Here is a 21,260-nt window from a genome sequence, read left to right as displayed (position 1 = left end):
AAATGCAATCTGTTCAGGTTCAGTACAATACAGTAGCAGAGAGTAATTTCTCTTAAGTGAGGGACTAGTTTCATGTTTCAGATTTTTATAAAAAACGATGACAGAAACATATCAATTTACATTCAGGCTGGATCATCTTTCTCACCAATTTAAGTTATTATCTGACAAGATAATAGTGAGGAAAAACTTCACAGAGGAACAATAAGGAGCCTCTCCTATGAATCCTGATCAGGTCACATGTGAAAAGAGACGTGTATTCAAAACACACATGCTTTTTGGGCACTGGACTGTGACTGTTTTCATTGGTTAACATGTGACATCTCACACAATGTCACTGTGTTATTGCATCCGATGTCATGTTTTACCTGGACATAGAAATTATATCATGTAGGTGGAAAAAGTAAAAACATGAGTGTGTAAAAAAGTCTTCTGTAAGTTTAAATTCTCACTCATTATAAAATCAAAATAAAATTGTGTATGTAATAAAACCAACAGGTGTCCAAAATGTTGGATTGATATGGGAATTCTTTTGCAATAAAACATGTATGTTTCTTCTCCAGTCTTGTGGGATGTAATACAATATAGGCAAAACATAGTGCTGTCCATAACTTTGATTATTGTTTAGCCTGGAAATTATTTTTTGATACATTTTTCTTCTTTCTACATTTCTTTGTGACCAATAGCTGAAAAACCCAGAGCTATTCCATTTTAAATGACAACAGAGATGTGAGAAAATCCTCACTTGGTCAAGCAGGAAAGAAAAATGTTGAATGTTTCTGCTTGATAAATTACTTTAAAACTGATTAATAAAATCACCTGTCCAATCAGTTTGACAGGCTGTTTACTGCGGTGGAAGTTGTTTTTGTATTATAAACTATGGGGTAAAGCAAGGTATTAAAATTGACGCTCATCATACTGTAGCCTATACATTTGCTTATCTACGTTATTGAAAAAATGCAACTGGAAGGAGAATCTCACCTTTATTTTGGTTATTTCAAAAGCTTTTCCATTTCCATCCCTTTAATGGTGAGAAGAATAGTTAGAATTCTGTGATTCCGTGAGCTCCGTAAGTTTTCTGAGAGGATTACTGTGAAAATTTCATACCATTGCAACCCTATTATGACCATATAGCCTACTCATCACAACCACTATTGTCATTATAAAAAGAACTGACTTCATGAGGTAAAAAGAAACTGTTTCATGAGGTACATAAACTCACCATTGGCATTTTTGCCACATATCAGATGCTCATAGACCTGCAGCAGTCCCCACAGCTCCGCGTCATTATTGACAGCTCCCTCCAGCAGCTCCGCGGTCACCGGGCAGCAGGTGACCCCGCCGCCCCGCTTCTCCTCCTCCCTCTCCGCGGTCAGCCTCGCAGCTTGCAGCGCTCGTACAACCACCTCCTCCGTCAAACTCTCCACACATGCCGTCAGGCAGACAGCGGCGTACTCATGCACGCGTACCGACACGCGTGTTTCCACCATCCACCTGAAAAAGCGGCCCACGGAGAGCGTCAGACCGCAGCGCGCGGACTTGCCCCGCTGACGTGCTGTGTCCCCGGAGCTCATGCAGTGGAGAGACACGGCTTTCACTGCGGAGGAGATGCACTTCTCGGCCAGACCCCAGCTTAGCACCAGCCTCACCGCGCTCTGGACCTCCAGGCGCGTGCACCGCCTGTGGAGCTCACTGAGTCGCTGTGCCTCCCGGGAGATCCGCACCAAAGCCCTCCGGAGCAGACTGGACAGCCTGTGGACAGCTTCTCCGGTGAACGAGGCATCCGAATCGGCAACTCGACGCACGATTTCTCTCAGCTCCTGCTCGGTCCAGGGATACTCCTCCACATCGGGCAGGGAGGGACACTTGACCAGGATGTCCGCAGCGTCCTCCGGCAGCGTGATCACCGTGTCCCAGCTGCCATTCCTGCTGTGCAGAGAGCCGGCGTGCTGCCACCAGGTACCCCGGTGAGGAGTGCTTGTGTGAGGCTGAGACTGCCTTGACCTGCCGGAGGACGACAGGCTGAGGGACGGGCAGGGATCCCCGGTCACATAGCCCGGATCCAGGGTCATGTCCTCCAGAGTTTTCACCAAAAGACTGCTGGACATTTTGTTGAGATGTTTTAGATTAAATCACTTGACGCACAGTAAAGAACAGACCAAAACTTTTCCATTAAATCCAACTTTCAGTCCCAGTTTGGAAAAAGTCCAACTGCCTAGACGAGACAGCTGCACAAGACTGTCCTGCTGAGACACAACTAACCAAATCGTGAAGTGATGGAAAGTGTTTTAAGCACACGGACCAATCATACACAACTCAAGTAATAACACAGATGAGTGTACTGCTGCCCTACACTTCCCCTCTGTGGCCACAATGCAGAATTGCAGCTGAGCAATTGTCCCAGTAAACTGCACGTGTATTTGAGGCAGCTAGGGTTTGACCTGAGGGACGAATGGGACTTCTGGTTAGGATTTTCAAAATAAAACCACATTAGACTTATGTATTGCTTGTTTTAGTGTAGAATATTTTTAACAAATCAGAGGAAATGTGCAACTTTTCACTGTCATGTTATGTCCATTCTGCTAGCTTAGCATATGTTGGCATAAATTGTTGTTTCCAAGGTCCTATTTTCCCAATTCTGTTTACACACATTAACGCTCGTGTTTGGGTCAAATCTGACCCTTTTCAAAGTTAAAATATTTCATAAATACTTATCTGATCCTAGACCTCTTTAGTATAATCTTAAACTGTTTGGAAATGGCTATAGTTAACCGATATTGCTTTCCTAACCTAGAAATGTTTAACTATTACTTTTCTCTTTTTTCATCCTTTCCTTATCCATCTCTTTAATAAGTAATTGGTTGAGTAATTCTTCTTATTTTACAGTTAGGGCTGAAATATGTTTGGGAGCACGTACCATCAAGGTGAGTCCAGTGCAATTCCATGACTGAGTCATGATCACAGTCAACTAACCCACTGGTTTCCAACCTGGGGGCCTCACCCCACTAGGGATCGTCAAAGTTTAACTAGGAGTTGCAGGGCCTTCTTGATTTTCAGTAGTGTAAGGGTGCTTTCACACCTAACCTGTTTGGATCGGTTAAAAGGAACTCAGGTGCGTTTGGTTTGAATGGTTCATTTGGACTTGTGTGACAGCTGTCAGTCTAACACTGGTTCTAACACTGGTGCAGACCAAACAACCAAACTGAGACCTCTCAAAAAGGTGAGTCTCCGTCTCCTTCCAAAACAGACTCTGGTGAGGTCCATCTGTGGTGTGCAAGAAAAGGAACCAACCACAGGATTTTATAACAGATATGTGATTTTAGCGTTATTTCAACAGCTAAAGCAATAATAAATCCATCTGCTGATTGTGAAATGTGTCCATGATCTCATAATTGATCCTGATAAAGGCCATGTATATCCCACAACCAATGTATGCTAATGCATACATGTAACCATGGTAACACATATGCATGTCAGTGAAGGTATTTTCCCTGATTAAAACTACCTGATTAAAACTACCATGAATGTATGATGGTATCCGACTTTGTGTACTTTGTCTGTTTATTAAAAGGTGTGTGACAGTGATCCCATAGTATTAAGCCCCAAATCATTACTGTACAGGACGCCTTCTCTTCATCCTGTCTGTTAGTCATTATTCATAACATGTTATTGATTTGATAGCCTACTAATAATGCTTACAATCAGTTATTTCTCTATGAGCTTTTTGTGAAACCAAAGAACAGAAATATAAACACTTCAGAAGCATTAAAGCTGCTGCAGAAACGTCACCAGAATTTGATTCCCCACCGGAGTCCCGATGATGCAGGATGGCAAACGCCAAAACTGTCCAATCAACAAGTTATCTGTCAGTTTGTAGAACTCCTCTCCACTCCATTTGAGTTAGTTTTCTCAAATGGTAATTTTCACTTTTACTTGAGTCATTTTTTATAGGAGTAATTGGACTTTTACCTGAGTATAGATTTTCAGCACACTACCCACCACTGGACACACTCACCTTGATCTGCACTCCAACAGACAGACAGACAGTAAACACACAGACAATCAAGGAAGATAAAAGTTGTATTTTTGTTTTTTTCAGCTCCAGGGTTTCATCAATTTCTTATAACAAAAGGTGCTGTAGGTTTCAATGTAGACAACAAATATCAAGCCAAGACTCAAACACTTTGTTTTATCTCCACAATCTGACCTGAAGTGCACAACAATGACATAGTACTATACTGTAACTTCATCTAATTTAAAGACCCCAACCTCCAAAGAAGCTGAAGAAAACTTCCTGCACATTGGTCCATTGGTTCAACTGTGGCTACTTTTATACACAATTAGCCTATTTAAACCACATTTAGATTGAAATACAGTCAAATGTCATTAATAGCCACAGTATGTTCACAAAATTCAAAATAATGGCATTAAATTGCAAAACTTAAAATATTTCCAGTCGAATCTGTTGTCATTTGGATTAATTCTAAATGTTCAAAAGTCTTTCTAAAACACTTCTACTCCTCTGTGCTAGATCTAAATAGAGTCATGCCTAACCTAAAGCAACCACAAGATGTCAACCTTTCACTATTTCTAAGCACTAAAGCTGAAGAAATGTTTTTTCTACCCTCAGATGGGAAAACTGCCTTTAACTCTTCTTACCCACTGGTTCTACAATACTGTACAAACACAAAGCTATTAAAATCTGACAAGTCTAAATCCATTCCAGATCCTCTTCTGTAGGATTAAAAAACAAAAGGGTATTTTCACTGTTCAAGGAGCTCAGTGGAAATGCAGCAAATATTCCAGTTCTTGAGAAGATTGAGCACAAGAGCAGTGAAATGACCTGGATGTCTTTCTAAGAAGATAAAACAATAAATTACTGAGCTAGAAAACCACTTATTTCAAATGAGCTTAATAGGTTTCAATGTGTACAATCATAACAGTGAGCCAGCTCACCATGTCAGAGGTTTCGTGTTCAGTCTAACACCTGAAAGTTGTTTTTTGTCCTCGTGCTGTGTCAAATGACCTCACTTCCTCTGTTGTTGTGCACGGTTCAACATCAACAACGTCCACAGAAGAACTGAAGCTGATCCAAATAAGGCATCAAGACATTGGTACAAAAAATAAAACTGTAACTCTGCTAGCAAACATTTTACAAAGGCTGACTGAGCAACATGTTCTCTGATGAAACGTTACAAAACTACAAAAATGTTTCTTTTATTGTAAAGGGTGATGCCTCAGAGATTTCTGTATGCTTTCAGACTCCTCTCTGCAGCAGTAAAACTCCATCAAAGTCACTATCCAGGTAATTCAGACTTTTTCAGCCAAACAGGAAACAGTGTGCATGTGATTTTGAATACTTCAGAGGTGTCTTGACAGTCAGTGTAGCTGTGTCTCCTTATCATCCTACTTCTCCTGTGAGAACCAGGTCCCTCAAAATCTGGGAAATGAGCACAATTTCTCAAAATAAAAATAACACGTGGTGTGCATCAAAAGCAAGAGAGGAGTGTTCTTGAAGGGATTGTTGTGCCATGGAAGGTAACAATGTGAGGTACATTTGCTCTGCACAGGTCAGAGTTTTAGCTAGTGTTAAAAGTATTTTGTTAAAGTAATTTGATCATTTCTATTTTCTTTCATCCAATACCAATATTTTTGAGATTTAAAACACATTCATTTTGTCTGCACTAGAGAGTATTCCACCTTCATGAAGCTGCGGGTTTGTGAAAGACAGGTTAAAAACAGAATGGCCAAACTTTAATCCCTAGTTTGGGTCAAGCTCCAGAACCTCTAGATCCGACATTTCCCATCAAGTCAACTCAATAGCATCTTATATTAGCCCCTCCCTGCTTGGAAACTACACACATCTGTTAAACTCTACATTCCCGGTTTGTGACTAAGACTTCTGTTAGAGATTTGTAGTCTCTAAACTCGATTCGAGACAACTATGATGACATCAGCATTACATCATCAGGGTTTTTTGTTTTTTTTTAGACTTGACAAAGCTCCTGCAGAGCAACGGAAGACAAACTGGGTCCATATGTATTGAGCATCTCACAGTAGAAAATCAGTCCTTACTTGCCACAAATTCCTAGTGACACATGCGATCCTACCTTTGTGCCTAGAAGCAGAAACATTATCTTAAGGGATATTTCAGATCTTTGGAAGGGACTGTATGGAACACTTATCCATAGACAATACACTGCATTGAGCAGATGTCAGTCACCACGCCCCTAGTTTGGAGAAGCAGGCTGGAGTCTGACACCGAAGCTAGGCTATGTACTGCTGTGGATGGGGGGCAGCAACAAAATGTATTTTAGCCATCTAAAAAAGTCCCATCACAAAAATTAATTTCAGTTTAAGTGTATGGAACACTGAGTGTATTTTCATAGTTTTACTTTAATGTCAGACAAGTGATTTCACTGGGAAAATTGAGCCCTTGTATTGCTCTCTTCAAAGCCAGACTCTGTTGAGAAAAACAGTACCTAAACATTGCTGAACACAGGAGCTGCCGATCTACTGTAGCCTCAATCAGTTAGTTTGTATGTGTTATTGTGTGACTTTGGGGTTAGTTAAAAAGTTAGTCTATATTTAACAAAGTCACACAATAACACAAACTAACTAATTGTTCGAAGCAGCAGTGGACTGGCAGCTTCTGTGTCCAGCAAGCTAAAATTACTGTTTTTCTCAAATGAGCCTGGTGGCTGTTGGCAGCTTCCTTGTGAAAATGGGCTGTCTAACGGAAAGGTCAAGTGGTGAAAATACTGTCAATATAGCATACGCTTAAACTGATAATAATTTTTTAGGTGGGACTTTTTTTTTAGGTGGCTAAAATAGATTTGTTGCTGATCCCTTCACAGCTGTAAATTGCCTAGCTTCTACGTTTGACTCCAGCCTGCTTTTCAAACTGGGGGTGTGCTGACTGACATCTACTGTATGTAATACACAGACTCTGGTTAAGTACCTCATACAGCCCCACCTCAAAAATCCAAACTATCCCTTCAAGAGGAAATCACTTCCATCTCTGTTGATGTTGGGGAGAGCTCCAGAGGTTTTTAACCTATCAGCAGCAGTGGGAGATGGCACTCAGGCAGAGACAACCTATGTTAGGAGAAATTATTTGTGAATGCGCAGTGATTGCATTTTTGTGACTGAACTTATGCTGGATGAAAAGAACACATGCTGTCCCTCCAGGATTCAGTGTGGGGTTGCAACATTATTGCTACCTGCACAATACTGCACAATATAGATGAGATACAGCACTATTATAGGCATTATAAACCAATGTGATTGGACAGACCCCACGTCACAAATTTTATGCAGCTAAGTCAAATTTCCTACTCTTTTAATTTGTTAATTGAATCATTTTTATATGTGAGTGGCTGCCAGTGTTTAGTTAGAGCCCAGTGCACATATGCATATTTCTTGAGATAACTACAGGTGTCCCCCAGGGTTGCATCTTGGGGCCTATTTTGTTTTCTGTTTTTATAAATGATTTGTGTAAAGACATTCAAGCAAAAATGCACGTATATGTGGATGACACTGTCATATACCCGCATGCTCCTTCCATAGTGCAAGCAGTGCAAGAGCTTCAGACTGCATTTCAGTCATTACAAAGTGCTCTGCTGAGTTTGAATTGATTTTACAAACTCAGGAAAGAAGTTCATGGTCTTCTCAAAAGATCTCTGTCTCTTAAAAATCGACAAATTAGATTACTAAAACTCATACTACTCCTTAAATTGTTAATATATTTTAAGCACTTATTGCTTGACATTTATACTCTGACTGATAAATCCTACTTCTGTAGTTCTTCACTTCATTAACAGTATCCTCATCCACCAAACTGTTTGAACTGCCTGAGCTTGACCCATACAGAACATTTAATGTACCAAACAGTTGAAAAAGGCAGAGCCAATCCATGCCACTGACACACAATCCAAGAAATGGAGAGGGCATATAATCAATAAACTAGTGCTCATTTCATTAAATGTCCAGAGCCTGCTGTGTTTCCTCTGATGCTTCATTCAAGTCCTGGTTCAGGTTCCTGTTGGTGGGCAGAGCTGAGGCCTGCTCCAGCAGCTGGGCCAGGTAACTGTCCTCAGCTCTCTCTGCTGCAGACAAACTCTCTGACTGAGACAGTCCAGAAGCTGGCAAAGCCGCCTGAGCTACAGGAGCTGAAAGAGTCCGTGGGACCTTGCAGGAGGATTGGTCGGTGTTGCCAGCTGAGCGAGTGACCACAGAGGAGTCGTCTGTGGAGGCTAGGGAAAGTGCATCTGCAATCTGCGGTTGCATTTCATCCCTTCCCTGATCTGGTGGTGAGGGGTGAGCCTCTATGACCACTGCCTCACTCCCTGGGGGCTGGTAAGGCGGAGGCCCCATCAGCGGAGAGCCGTCGGGAGTGAGCGGGGCCTGGCTGTGGATGATGATGGGATCTGGGGAAGGCAGCGGGGCCTCCTCCTCGTCCACGACATCGAGATCCTTGGGGTCCTTGGAGGGGCTCTGGTCTGGGGATATGGAGTCAGGTTGGTGGGAGATGATGTGGAGGCTGAGACCTGCTCTGGGGAACCCGCTGGCTGAGGACTGCTTCCCTCTGGAGGGCTGGACTGGACTCAACAGCACCGGCAGCTCCTGACCCAGCTGCTTACGAGGCAACTCATCAGGCTTCCCTGAGAACAAAGCAGGTGCATAAAAATATAAAGCACTGGCCTTAGTGGTTCTTTTTAGATTTTGTAGAATGAGTTGCAAAAATTTCAGTGGTGCCACCAGAAAATTCCCATAGGGGTGGCCAGACAGGGACACTGAAAATCTTGAGATGGCACACCAAAATCAAAAGCCATAACTGAATTTTAAGAATTTGCTTTTGCTGTTGAACTACAAAGACTTCTTGAAAACCATGTCAATAGAAGAGCTAAGGCATTGTGCACAGACTGATACTAATACTAATACAGCTAACATTTTGGGTTCCACGACAATCCTGTTGTAATGTGTAATGCATACATGTTTGTTGATTTATTAATCTTCAAACAGACTGGTTGTCCTTTTCCTTAAAAAGACAAATATACAGCTTTATTTGAAGGAGTACATTGATTGTCAGGAACAAAACATTTACTGGGAACAAGCTTAGACTCATGGGTGCCCACAGAGCCCATTTTCATTCAGATATCTTGAGGTAAACGTTCAAGGGAACCCTTTGATAAAGGCCATGCCAGCTGTCCCCTTACCATAATGTAGCCTAAATCTGTAGCATTATTTATCCCCTTCACCGACACACTATACTGAAATAGTTGGTACCAATAGATGCCTTACGTTGTCTAGATTCACAATATACCACTACCTTCTTTAAAGCTTAAAGAATGAGTGTGTCACAACTAGGCTTGGGCGAATGGACGAATATATCGCCAATCGCCCATCGGCTGAGTCCATCACGGTTGGTTTCATTTTTGGCGATTTTTTGGGCGATTTTTGTCATTTTATTTTCCTAAATGAATGGTCTGTCTCCACAGAATTAAACTCGGTACACATAGTCCATAATAACTATGTAGAGCACAATTCAAGTGTGTGCGTATTGGAACTGGCAGCTTCACACTGATTTCTGACGAGTCTTTCACAAAACACGTCAGTGATGGCGGAGCTTAAAGTCACGGCCGGGGTCCACCGGCAATGGGAGCGGCGCGACACGTCTGCAACGCGAGTCCCGTAGCAGCTCGCCCCGTTAATCAATTACAGCTGCTGCACCGGCAACGGGAGCGGCGCGACAACTCTCTATTTTAGGAGGCTCTTCTATTTTTGTCGCGCTACGCTCCCCTACGCGACCCTCCAGCAGATAAAAACTACATGAAATAGTGTGCTAAACGAGCACAATGCGTTTTTAAATGAATAACCCATTATCAGAGGTGATATGTGATGATTTTCATTTTCATTCATTTACCCATGTTTATCCGTGACATTGTGTAAATGTCCGTGGCGGACATTTGAAAGCGAGTAGATGAGAAACAGTAGTAAACATGTAGATAAAAAATATAATTATATATATATAATATATAGCTACATATATAAATATATGTAGCTAATAACTTAGGTGGAAAATGCTTTAACTATCATGGCTCAGCAAACGGTAAACAAGACACTTGACGTGATGCTTACGTTTGCAGCCAGTGGAACCCGGCCGTAACGTTAATTCATATGCGCACATGGTTAACAATGTTACCAGCCGTGCTAAACACCCTCTCTGACAGCGTGCTTGTTGCCGGTATGCACAGATATTTCCGTGCCATGTTGGACATGAGAAGCACGCTGCATTTTTTTGCTGCATTCATGTGGTGTCGGGAGATCCGAGATGCCGAGTTGTTTTTCTGACATGAGGTGGCGTTAATGTGAGTTATCCCATTCTGAAAGTCATTTTTCGATTCTTTCCGACATCACATGAATGCAACATCCCCCCTCTTTTTTTTTCTCCGCCACACACACAACTGCCGAATATATCGGCAACCGCCGGTTGATGGGCTGACGGTGGCCGGTTGGAAATTTTTAACATATCGCCCAACCCTAGTCACAGCCACCCAAATACAGTAATATTAGACCCCAGTTATTTTTTCCAGTGGTGTGTGGCCATGGCTAGCCATTTCTTTCCAGTCATTCTAAACAGGACAGTAGGAAATTAGGTACTTTCGGTGCAGCTGTGTACCTGGAGGAGGAAGGTCCAGCTTCATCTTTCGCAGTTCAGTCATGGAGGCCTGAAGCTGCTCGATGATCACGTCGTCGCTGTAGAAGAAAGTCTGAGCAATTCGCTCCTGCAGGAACTCTCTGAGTTCCTCCAGAGACATCTTCAATAGCCGCTCTGCACACACACACACACACACACACACACACACACACACACACACACTTTATATGTTTAAGTCATACAAACAATCTCTAGTGTGGACTTTTAAGTGTCATCAGTGAGTGTGTTTACATGGACATGAATAACCCATTTATGATTGGGATTTTGGAGTATCCTATTTATGTTTTTCAGCATGTAAACACCATATTCTGTTTATAAGAAACCGGAATATATGCTAGCTGGAGTACTCCAAAAGAAACCTGGATGTATGTAGGGAATATGAATAACCCAATTTCAGTCTTGACCACTTTCGTCAAAAAAAAAAAAAAAAAAAAATTCCAATTAAGTATTATATTTGGTGGGGGCCTCTCTGCCTTTCCTTTGGCCTATGCAGAGAGCCTGAGGTGGAGAGGTGTGCACTCTCCACCCTTCCGTGTGCCTATGTGAAATGCCTTAAGGCACAGAGACCACACCTCTCTGTCCTTCCATGCGCAAACGAGAAAAGCCTGAGCCAGGAAAGCAAATCTCTATACCCTTCCATGTGCCTACATGGAAAGCCTAAGGCAGGGAGATCAGCAGCAAAGACCCCCGGGAACAGAACAGAGCAAGCAAGCATAAGTGACAAATAGAAATGACACTGATAAGTCAGACACAGCACAAAAAGGAGGAGCTGGGCTGGAGGTGGGTTGCAAAGTGGCTTGCTGAGAAAGCAGCCACATGAGGCAGGCCAAAGCAGTTTAAATAGGGCGCCTTGAATGACATTTGCCATTTGGTTGCACAGAAAGGAATCATGTGATCTATCAGCTGACTCCCTTTCATCAATCAGGTGATCCATCAGTTGATTGGGCTGCTTGAGATCAACTGATGTAGCTGGGATGTGAGCTGAGCTTGGCACTGAGTTCTGCCAGAACTAACACTGTGCTCATGTAAACAACATATCCTGAAAATGATAATAACCAGGATAAGCCTCATAAAGGGGTTTTTCATGTTTTCAGTGTAATTACACTCATATATTTCTCTTCTTTCTCCTGTAAGGAATGTTTTAATTTTTGTGAGGTGGTGTGTAGAACAACAACCAGTTATCAAACCTCATACTTTTTGATACCAACTGAAATGTGTATGTGGCAAGTGTGAAGTTCAAATGCTTTTTGCTTAGCTTTGTAATAATTATGTTTTCATTAATCATACCATTCCTGATGGAAAATTAAGATTGTTTTATTTTGAAAAAAGTTCATTTGAACAGCTGCTTATGTTTAGACAGCATTCATGCAACTGCAGATCTGCAACATAACAACAGCTGAAAAGCATCAAAATTTCTTTATTTCATTCAAATATTAAAAAGTTGAAATAGATAAAAGGGGCTAAGCAATGTGTTTGTGGTCTAAAAACAGCTTGAGTGGATAAAGATTCATCTTCACATGGTGAACTATTTGTCATGTCCTTACTCTTGTGTATCTTCAGGATGGTGTAGGACATAGCGGTGAGCAGCCGCTCTCCCTCCAGAATGAAAATGTCCCACAGTCGAAGAGTCAGCGTGAACGGCGTCTGCAGGAACACAAACACAACCGGTCACTGTATGGCTGCAGCTTATTTGAATTTGTTTATGCTAGCGGTTTCACATATCTGCAGTTCTCCTCCTGGCCGGAGTCAGGAGGTTTGTCTGGTTCCTTCCCAGACCTCAGAGGCCCACAGGCCCCTCTAAGCTGAGTGACTCAGCGGGACAGTGAAGTGCTGACAGCGGCTCAATCCTGCCAGACCACCACCACAGGATTGTGGGCATGCACGGAGGAGACTAATAGCAGTTTAACTTAACAGTTCTTAATGCTCTCTTATAATGCAATATCCCTGAGCTCAAATAATGCAGACATCATGTAAAAGTATTTTTAAAAGGCAATTTGACATATTAATTGTAGTAATTCTTGGTAATGACTTGCTATTGTGTTTTTAGGATCCCAGAGATGACCTATTAATCATCAGTGTAGGCCAGGATCTTTTCTTTTTGGTGGAAGGTACTGCTAATGTTAACTATCCATTCAACAGTTATCCACACTAATTGAAAGTGTACAATGATAACAAAGAGAATTGGTTTTTCTGAGGAAACCTTTTTCCAGCAACAGTATATGTGTTTTCATGATCTGGATTTTGGTTAAATCACAGCTACTGTATATATCAGATTGGTTTTCAAGCAATAGTCAACAGAAATAAGGATTATAAAGGAATACTTCACCCACAAAATGATAATTTGTATATCAATTATTCACCCTGAGTTGTGTTAAATTTGTGAAAATTCTGTTGTTTTTTCCACATCAATCAATCAATCAATTTTATTTATAAAGCCCAATATCACAAGTCACAATTTGCCTCACAGGCCTTTACAGCATATGACATCCCTCTGTCCTTATGACCCTCACAGCGGATAAGGAAAAACTCCCCAAAAAAAACCTTTAGCGGGGGAAAAAAAAACGGTAGAAACCTCAGGAAGAGCAACTAAGGAGGGATCCCTCTTCCTGGACGGACAGACGTGCAATAGATGTCGTATAGAACAGATCAACATGATAAATTAACAGTAATCCGTATGACACAATGAGACAGAAAGCGAGAGAGAGAGAGATGTAGGACAGACGATAATGACAGTAGCTTACAACAGCAATAATGAAAGTAATAATATAATTAACATTACAGGCTATTGTGGTACAATATGTTCAAAGTATATATTAATATCTGATAGTGTACATATGTGGCAATAATCATATGTGTATAATAACAGCAGAAGTATGACTAATGATAACAGCAGCAGGAGGCATCAGGCAGGACCACGGCAGCAGCACAACCACACACATGCCTCTTCGGTGAATGGAGAATCAAAAACATTAGAAAATTCTTGATGAATTGGACTCATAGGGGGCTGTGTTTAACAGCAGCAAAACTATATCAAAACATTTGTTTACGGGGCGTCGGTGGCTTAGTGGTAGAGCAGGCGCCCCATGTACAAGGCTGTTGCCGCAGTGGCCCGGGTTCGACTCCAGCCTGTGGCCCTTTGCTGCATGTCACTCCCTCTCCCTCTCTCTCTCTCTCTCTCTCTCTCCCCCCTTCACACTTATCTGTCCTATCCATTAAAGGCTAAAAAGCCCAAAAAAAAACATTTGTTTACAAGCTATCACCCAACTCGTGCTGTATGTTCCAAGTCTCATTTAACCAGTCGTATGCGCAGCACTTCACAAACCTCTGCATTTTCGCTAAAACCTTACCATTGAAAGGTCCAGTGTATAGGATTTAGAGGGATAAATTGGCAGAAATGTTATATAATATAATATGTATGTTTTCTTTATTGTATTATCACACTAAAATAAGAATCATTGTGTTTTTGTTAGCTTAGAATGAATTGTTGTGAATTGGGTCCTTAGTTATGGAGACTGCTATATTGCACCACCATGTTTCTATTGTTGCCCAGAATGGACAAATCAAGCATTGGCTCTAGATGGGGCCATTTTCCCTTTGGCCACTGTAGTTAAAAGCCCATCAGCAACAAGTAGCATTGGAGTTACACCAGTTTGTAATGTGACACTACTTCAGTCAGTATTTTTACCTGTTTAAATCATTAAGTCTATATGTTTTGGTGAGGAAGAGACCTCTGGATAATTTGGATCCTGGTAAAAACCTCCTGATCTTCTGGAAGTTATTGTAGAAAAAAAGGTGAGCACACATTGGCAAATGGTGGACGAGCCGCCCGCACCGGCGTGCCAAAAAATGTCAGAGATGCACAGATTTTTAACATAAAACTGCTTTATTCAGTGGTTTTACCAGTTTAAATCACCAGTCGCGTTTGTTTTGGAGAGGAATGATAATAATTTGGCTTACGGTAAAAAAACTTCCTGAATGTATGAATCAGAAAAAGGTGAGCATACGATAGCATATGGTGGGCGAGCTGCCCATCTACCGAGATGCCAAACAGCATCAGAGATACGCTGATTTGTAACTTAAAACTGCTTTAGTTAGTGTTTTTTTTACCAGTTTTTATCACCTGGTCTGTTTATTTTGGAGAGGAAGAGACCTCTGCAGATAAATTAGCTCCCAGAAAAAACCTCCTGAACAACAAACACTGAAGGAATTCTAGCTGGGTCTTTTAGCTGGTTGCAATCTGCTATTCAGTAAATGAGACTCGGATTATATGGCAAGAGTTGTCTCAGGTGCTGATATCATCAAAACATCAGATTTATTTTAATCAAACACTTTAAAGTTTAGCACTGTTATCTTCAGATAATGAAGTAAGATGACCGGCCTGACAAGCTGCTCTGAGCGTCCGTCCAATTGTATACTTTAAATGTGATGTAATTGTGTTATTAACTGGAGGTGAGACACACAGTGACAGATGGGAAGTGGATGAAGATAGAATGCATCAATCAAGTAGGTTCCTCACCCTGTCAATGAAACACTGCAGGAACCATTTCGTGCTGTAAATCCCTGCAGACATCTGCTCTCTGTCCTGCAGAGAGAGAGACAGAGAGGTGTTGATAAAATGAGAAAGAATCAGCAAATATCTACAAGGCATCAAACTGCCAGTGAATCACTTTAATGTCACCCCAAATTTGAATCCTTGCTGCATTGTTGTTTCTTTGCCCTCATGGTCTGTTATGAAACTCTCGTGTGACTGTGTCCTCACCAGATGTTTCTTTAGCTTGGGGATGAGTTTGGAAATAATCTGATCATGATGTGCCTGGAATCGCTGAAGTTTGGGAAATCCGGGAACAAAAAATCCTTCAGAGGAAAGAGAGGAGAGGGCAGAGAGGCACTTCTTAATCCCACTTAATAGGAGTCCAACTCATGCTCGACAAGCTGCCTGTAATCAGTTACACTTCCCTGAGAGAAAAAAATGACTTCAACATTTATTTATTTATTTTTCTTAGTAGCACTTCGTCCCGAAAACATGCCTTTATTTTCATGGTTAGATCAGTTGACTGTGACGTCTTACCATGCATAGCATGTTTCTGATTGGTCAGCAGCTGTGACAGCGCCCAGAAGGCGTCTTCCTCGTTCATGTACATCAGCAGCAGGGCAGCGATCTGACTCATCCCTTGGCAGTAGCTCACCTCCTGCAGGCAACAGGATAAAATGAAAGACAAGCCCACTTGGGCTTTTTCCACTGCTGCAGAACTGTTTTACTCCTGACTGAACTGGCTGTGAGTTGACACAGTGTGGCACAGGATCAGTAACCTTTAGTTATCTCATGGAAATAAAATGTACAGAGTGGACATCCCTATTCACAGCAAAGCTGTGTTTCTCTGTCGTCCACAAAAGAGGGACTGTGGTAATGTAGCTGTGGAAACCTCTGTGAATTATTCTGCATGCTGTGCACCTTCCTATATCACCATCTACATAGCATAGGGTGATGCTAATGTTTGCTACATACAGGAAGTATTGTTTTTGTTTTGTGTAATGAAAAACAAGTATTTTTAAAGGGGAAGTTGGGTTTAAATGTACTGACATTTCAAGTTGTTTAAACAAAGATGAACAATCTAAGTTCAGTCATGACCATTTTAGTCAAAGAAAACTTTATTTCCATTTGCAGTATTACATATAGTAATAACTCTGCTCTGGGGCCTCTGTGTCTCTCTTCAGGCCTGTGCAGAAAACCTAAGGTGGAGAAAGCACACCTCTCTGCCTTTCCACATGCATACAAAGACAGCCTGAGGCAGAGAGAGCAAACCTCACTGCCCTTCCATGCACCTACATGGAAAGCCTAAGGCAAGGAGAGCAGCAGCAAAGCCCCTGCAGTAACAGAACAGAGCAGCATCAATGACAAACAGAAATGACATTGACAAGTCAGGCATAACATGAAAAGGAGGAGCTGGGGTGGAGGCGGGTTGCAAAGTGGCTTGCAGAGGAAGCAGCCACAGTAGGCAGACCAGAGCAGTTTAAATAGGGTGCTCTGAATGAAATCTGCCAAATGGTTGCACAGAAAGGAATCATGTGATCTATCAGCTGACTCTCTTTCATCAATCAGCTGATCCATCAGTTGATTGGGCTGCTTGAGATCAACTGATGTAGCTGGGATGTGAGCTGAGTTTGACAGCGTTTCCTGACAACCAATGTTGAGTGCTGACTATTGTACATTGATCACAAGATGAGATGTATTAGAATCTTGGTGACTCATCACCTTTGGTATACAAATTCCTGGTGGAGAGTCTGTGTTATTATCCTTTGTAGCAGCTTTTCAAGTTGGGGACAGACTAAAAGTATCATGTTTTTATAAACCACCTCACCCCAGGCCTGAACCACAGTTTGTACCAATATTATTGATGTTGCGTGATGGTACAATTTTCTTGGTTCTCAGTTAAAGGCTCTTTATAAAAGATTTAGATTCACTACATGCTGCACTAGAGTACCAGCATAACCAAAACAAAGAGAGAGAAAGCGACCCCTGAACACACAACGAGATTAACTGGAATTACCACCTCACAGCTGTATGCCTCCGTAAACCAGTCAAGTTGCACTAACCATTTACATCCATGTCTGTCCAGACTTCTGTGTAGCCATGACAGTTGACAATGTTTCAAAATATGGATGTTGTTGCTGATTCCTGCCCCTCAAATGCAGCCTGGCCAATCATAGCGTAGCAATGGCCAGCTCTGATAAGGGTCCAACAACTACTCGCCTATGCTCCACAGACTTATTATGCAATTGTTTCAGATTTTCTCCATTTTCAGTCTGGTTTTGTTGTTTGTTTGTTTGTTTTGTTGGGGCGCATGTATTAGGATGATCGTCGTTTTCCTGAAAGGTTGGAAGGAGAAGTTTTCTCTATTGATAAACTTTTAGTGGTTTCTGATTGTACACACATGTAGGTTATCTAGCTGAAAATATTACAGGTGAAAAAAAATCTCTGAGTGAAAGAATAAGAAGTGACAAATACTCTAAAACAGGCAGACAAGAGGATGTACATCTTGGCTATTGTTTAGTTGGTTGGAATATTAACTTAGGGTTCAGAGTACAGATTTTAGTAACATTAGTACAATTTTCAGCTTAGTACGGGGATATTACTTTGACCTGCCGAATGAAATCTATGTACCTTTAAGCTGGCTGGCTGTCCTGCTAATGCCAAGTAAAATAAGCTCAAGGTAGCTAAAGTTTGATGATTTGAATGTTTAGACCACTAGCAATGCAGTATATTTCACTCTTCAGCTGAGAGCTTTGAACTGCGCTCTGCCATCTTGCTGTGCAGAGGGTCACTCTCTTAAGGCTCATTTACTACCTTTATGTATGAAAATAGATATGTCATTTTCAAGCATTGTAAACATCACGGCCCTCATACATCCATTTGTCTTTTATGATGTCATAGAGACAGCCAATAGATGGCACTAGAGGGCAGAGTCAAGTCTCTTATTGTTTAACAGCAGTGTCGGGGGAAACGTGCTGGGACAACAACGAATGCTAACTCGGTGAAAGTCTGAGAAGGGCGGGTGGGGGGGTAGCAGATGGGTCCAACAATCATCAACTTTCACCTGGGAGGCCGGTGTTCACTTCCTGTATGAATGTAAAGCCAAACCCTGTTATTTTTGCCAAAACTCAAACTGCTTTTGTTGCCTAAACTCAACCACACACCGCGTGTAGGCAAATAGTAACCATGTGCACGTGCTGATGAAAGTAAAAAAAAAGGCAATTCACTGTGTTAGTGCTTTTATCTTAAAATGTAAACTGTGCATTTCCTGTGAAAACGGCAGTGTATTTTGAAAACAGATAATGCATGTAACAGGCTTAAGTTGACACAGAACATGAACAACAAATATACATGGTTGTTACATGGCTGTCCACATCTGTCCACATCCCAACATGTGGACAGATAATTTTTTTCACTGTGTTACCAAGTCATTCCATTCCACTATTATTTGTATTTCTTCGTCATCTCCTACGACCATATCTCCCTTTGTTACACTGCCTACATGATCTCCAGCAGTGCTGCTCCATTTTATCCATATCCCTAAGCTTTCAGAAAACGTGCACAAATACTGACAAAATGAACGCAGAGTACACACAGAAGGCTCCATCCATCTCCATATCTAGCATTAAGCATAAATGAGCCCTAATTCTCTTTATAAGTGTGGGGAAGATCAATAGTTTCAAAGCAGGGACTCAAATGCACTACTGTGTGTGGGCAGCTGGCTCGGCTACCAAAGCAAAGAACAGAAAAGCTCTGATTGCAACACACACAGAAGGAGTGTGATGTCATTCTTTGCTCAGGATGCCATCACTCCACTATATAGCAAATACTGGTTTGGTGACATAATAATGTTCAGAATCTCATATGTAGAACCGTTCAATAGCTGAAAATTATAACCAGCATGATTTTAAAGCCACCTCCAGTAGAAACCCTGTTCTCTCCACTTCCATGCGATTTGTTTCCCACCAGCTGTTGATTTCAAAGTGCCATGATAATAAAGTCCTGCCTGCAGTCTCTGAAAGCAGGCTGGTAATTGGATACATACAGTAAGAGCACTGTATCAGCAGGCTTTGATTCTCTACACTGAGCTGAACACTGTCACAGAATGAGCTACTCGCGGGAAACAAGCACATAAAGTCTCTGCTCGGCTAAGGAAAAGAAAACTCAGAATAGAATCCAGATTTTTATCAGTTAAATCAAATTAAACTGGTATTTCAGTGTTTTCTGTGAGGAAGGAATAACAGCTACTTACTGTGTTGTAGACCGAGTATGCAGAAAGAACATGGAAAAGAGACTGCTGCCTGTAGAGAAGAGAGAATGACAAGGAAACAAGATGAGAGAAGAAGAAAGATTTGAGAGTGAGTTAGAGTGACTTATTCACAAAATTCTGGAATGATGAGACACATATTTGTGTCCAGTTTGGCCCATGTGTCTGCCATTTAATTGTTGTCCACATGTCTAGAGAGAATTATTAAACACACACAGTGGACTTTATAGTGGGATATTATCCCACAGTGAAAAATAAAAAGTAGTGCCTAATGTTCTATGGTTACTAAAAGCTAACTACCATAATGTGTTGCGACAATACAACATGTATAAGTAAAAGTAAAAACTGGGTTTAGTATATAGTCTTCTACTGTATACAGGATTCCCTGTGTATTGAATGGTAAATGGTAAATATGTGAAAAGATTCAGACACAGCCAGAGACTTCAGATGTACTGCTGCAGTTCAGATTGTAGTGCTGTCCACAGGAGGTGTCACTCTGCACTGTTTAAACAGGACAGTGTTACAAACAGACAAACTATCTGAAACACAGTGACCCTGTGAGACAAAATGAAGATGAAATGCAGAAAACATGAAGAACACACAACACAGACACTGCAAAACACAGAGAAACCAGAACTGCCTTGTAGGTGTATGCCTTCGTGAACTCATCAAGTTGTAGTTACAGTTTACATCCATGTCTGTGATGGATGCACAGAAGATCTATACAGTCAGCACAGTTTCAAGGTGCACACCCAAGATTAGAGTCACCAATTCAGTATCTGACCAAATGTCTCTCCTTCCCTTCTGTTCCTGAGATATGAATTTGAATAATAGCCAGAAAAGTGTCAGAAAACCTCTGACACCAAATTCTAATCATTTCATCCTTGAATCAAAGCGGATGCTGGTGCCAAATTAAAAAAAATAAATCTGTTAAGGTGCTCTTGAGATACTGTGTATATGTCAATGAGGCAAAATACAAAATCACAGTGACCTTGACCTTTGGTCAACAAAATGTAATCAGTTTGTCATTGAGTCCAAGTAGACGTTTGTGCCAAATTTAAAAAAAAAAAAAAAAATCCCTCAAGGTGTTCTTCAGGTATCACATTCAATTCACGAGAATGAGACAAACAAGATCATAATGACCTTGACATTTGCCCTGTGATCACCAAAATCTGTTCATCATTGAGTCCAATTGGACATGTGTGCCATATTAAAATAAATTTCTTGAAAGTTTTCTTGGAATATCACGTTCACAAGAATGGGAAGGATGGATATGCAAATGAAGGACAGACGCACGTATGGACGGACGGACAACCCGAAAACATAATGCCTCCGGCCGTGGCTATTGCCGGTGCAGAGGCATAAAAAAACATAAATAATATAAATTAGAGAGAAAAAAAAACTTAACATATAAAACACAAATAGCAGAAAACAGAACCCAGAGAACAAAAAACACAGAGGAAAAAAGAGAAGAAGACAGAGAAGACAAAGAACATAAAGACAATGGAATGATTAGGAGAACACAGAACAGGATAAACAGAAGACAAAGAACACAAAGTAGGGAGTAAAAAAATGACAGAGAGAACACAAAGAACATGGAGAAAACAGAAGATAGAGAACTCAAAACAGAAAATAGAACAGAGCATGTAGAAGTCAAAGATTACAGAAAAAACAGAAAGCAGGAAAGAAAAGACAACAAAACACAGACTTCAAAGTGTGTAGGGAACACAGCGAACCCAAAGGAA

The 21,260-nt window shown here is 41.3% G+C and overlaps 2 protein-coding genes across 3 annotated transcripts in view; both read right to left on the bottom strand.

The window, feature by feature from the left end:
- Positions 1–2,265, bottom strand: part of LOC117258497 (ankyrin repeat and BTB/POZ domain-containing protein 2-like) — a 44,698-nt gene extending 42,433 nt beyond the window's left edge. The window contains exon 1 of the mRNA XM_033629471.2: positions 1,220–2,265. Within this exon, the coding sequence (XP_033485362.1) occupies positions 1,220–2,105 (886 nt within the window). The 5' untranslated portion in view covers positions 2,106–2,265. The remainder of the gene's footprint in view (positions 1–1,219) is intronic.
- Positions 2,266–7,343: 5,078 nt separating this feature from the next.
- Positions 7,344–21,260, bottom strand: part of LOC117258481 (USP6 N-terminal-like protein) — a 44,235-nt gene continuing 30,318 nt past the window's right edge. For both annotated transcript variants that reach the window (XM_033629446.2, XM_078162041.1), the window contains 7 exons: positions 19,501–19,549; positions 15,786–15,906; positions 15,477–15,571; positions 15,234–15,299; positions 12,262–12,361; positions 10,679–10,831; positions 7,344–8,660 (listed from right to left, as the gene is read on the bottom strand). In XM_033629446.2, coding sequence (XP_033485337.1) covers positions 7,978–8,660; positions 10,679–10,831; positions 12,262–12,361; positions 15,234–15,299; positions 15,477–15,571; positions 15,786–15,906; positions 19,501–19,549 — 1,267 coding nt within the window. In that variant the 3' untranslated portion in view covers positions 7,344–7,977. The remainder of the gene's footprint in view (positions 8,661–10,678; positions 10,832–12,261; positions 12,362–15,233; positions 15,300–15,476; positions 15,572–15,785; positions 15,907–19,500; positions 19,550–21,260) is intronic.

This window comes from Epinephelus lanceolatus, chromosome 2 (genome assembly GCF_041903045.1).
Source record: "Epinephelus lanceolatus isolate andai-2023 chromosome 2, ASM4190304v1, whole genome shotgun sequence".
NCBI classification, from domain to species: Eukaryota; Metazoa; Chordata; class Actinopteri; order Perciformes; family Serranidae; genus Epinephelus; species Epinephelus lanceolatus.
The sequence above is the reverse complement of the archived record's forward strand: the minus strand, read 5'-3'. Positions and strand labels throughout refer to the sequence as shown.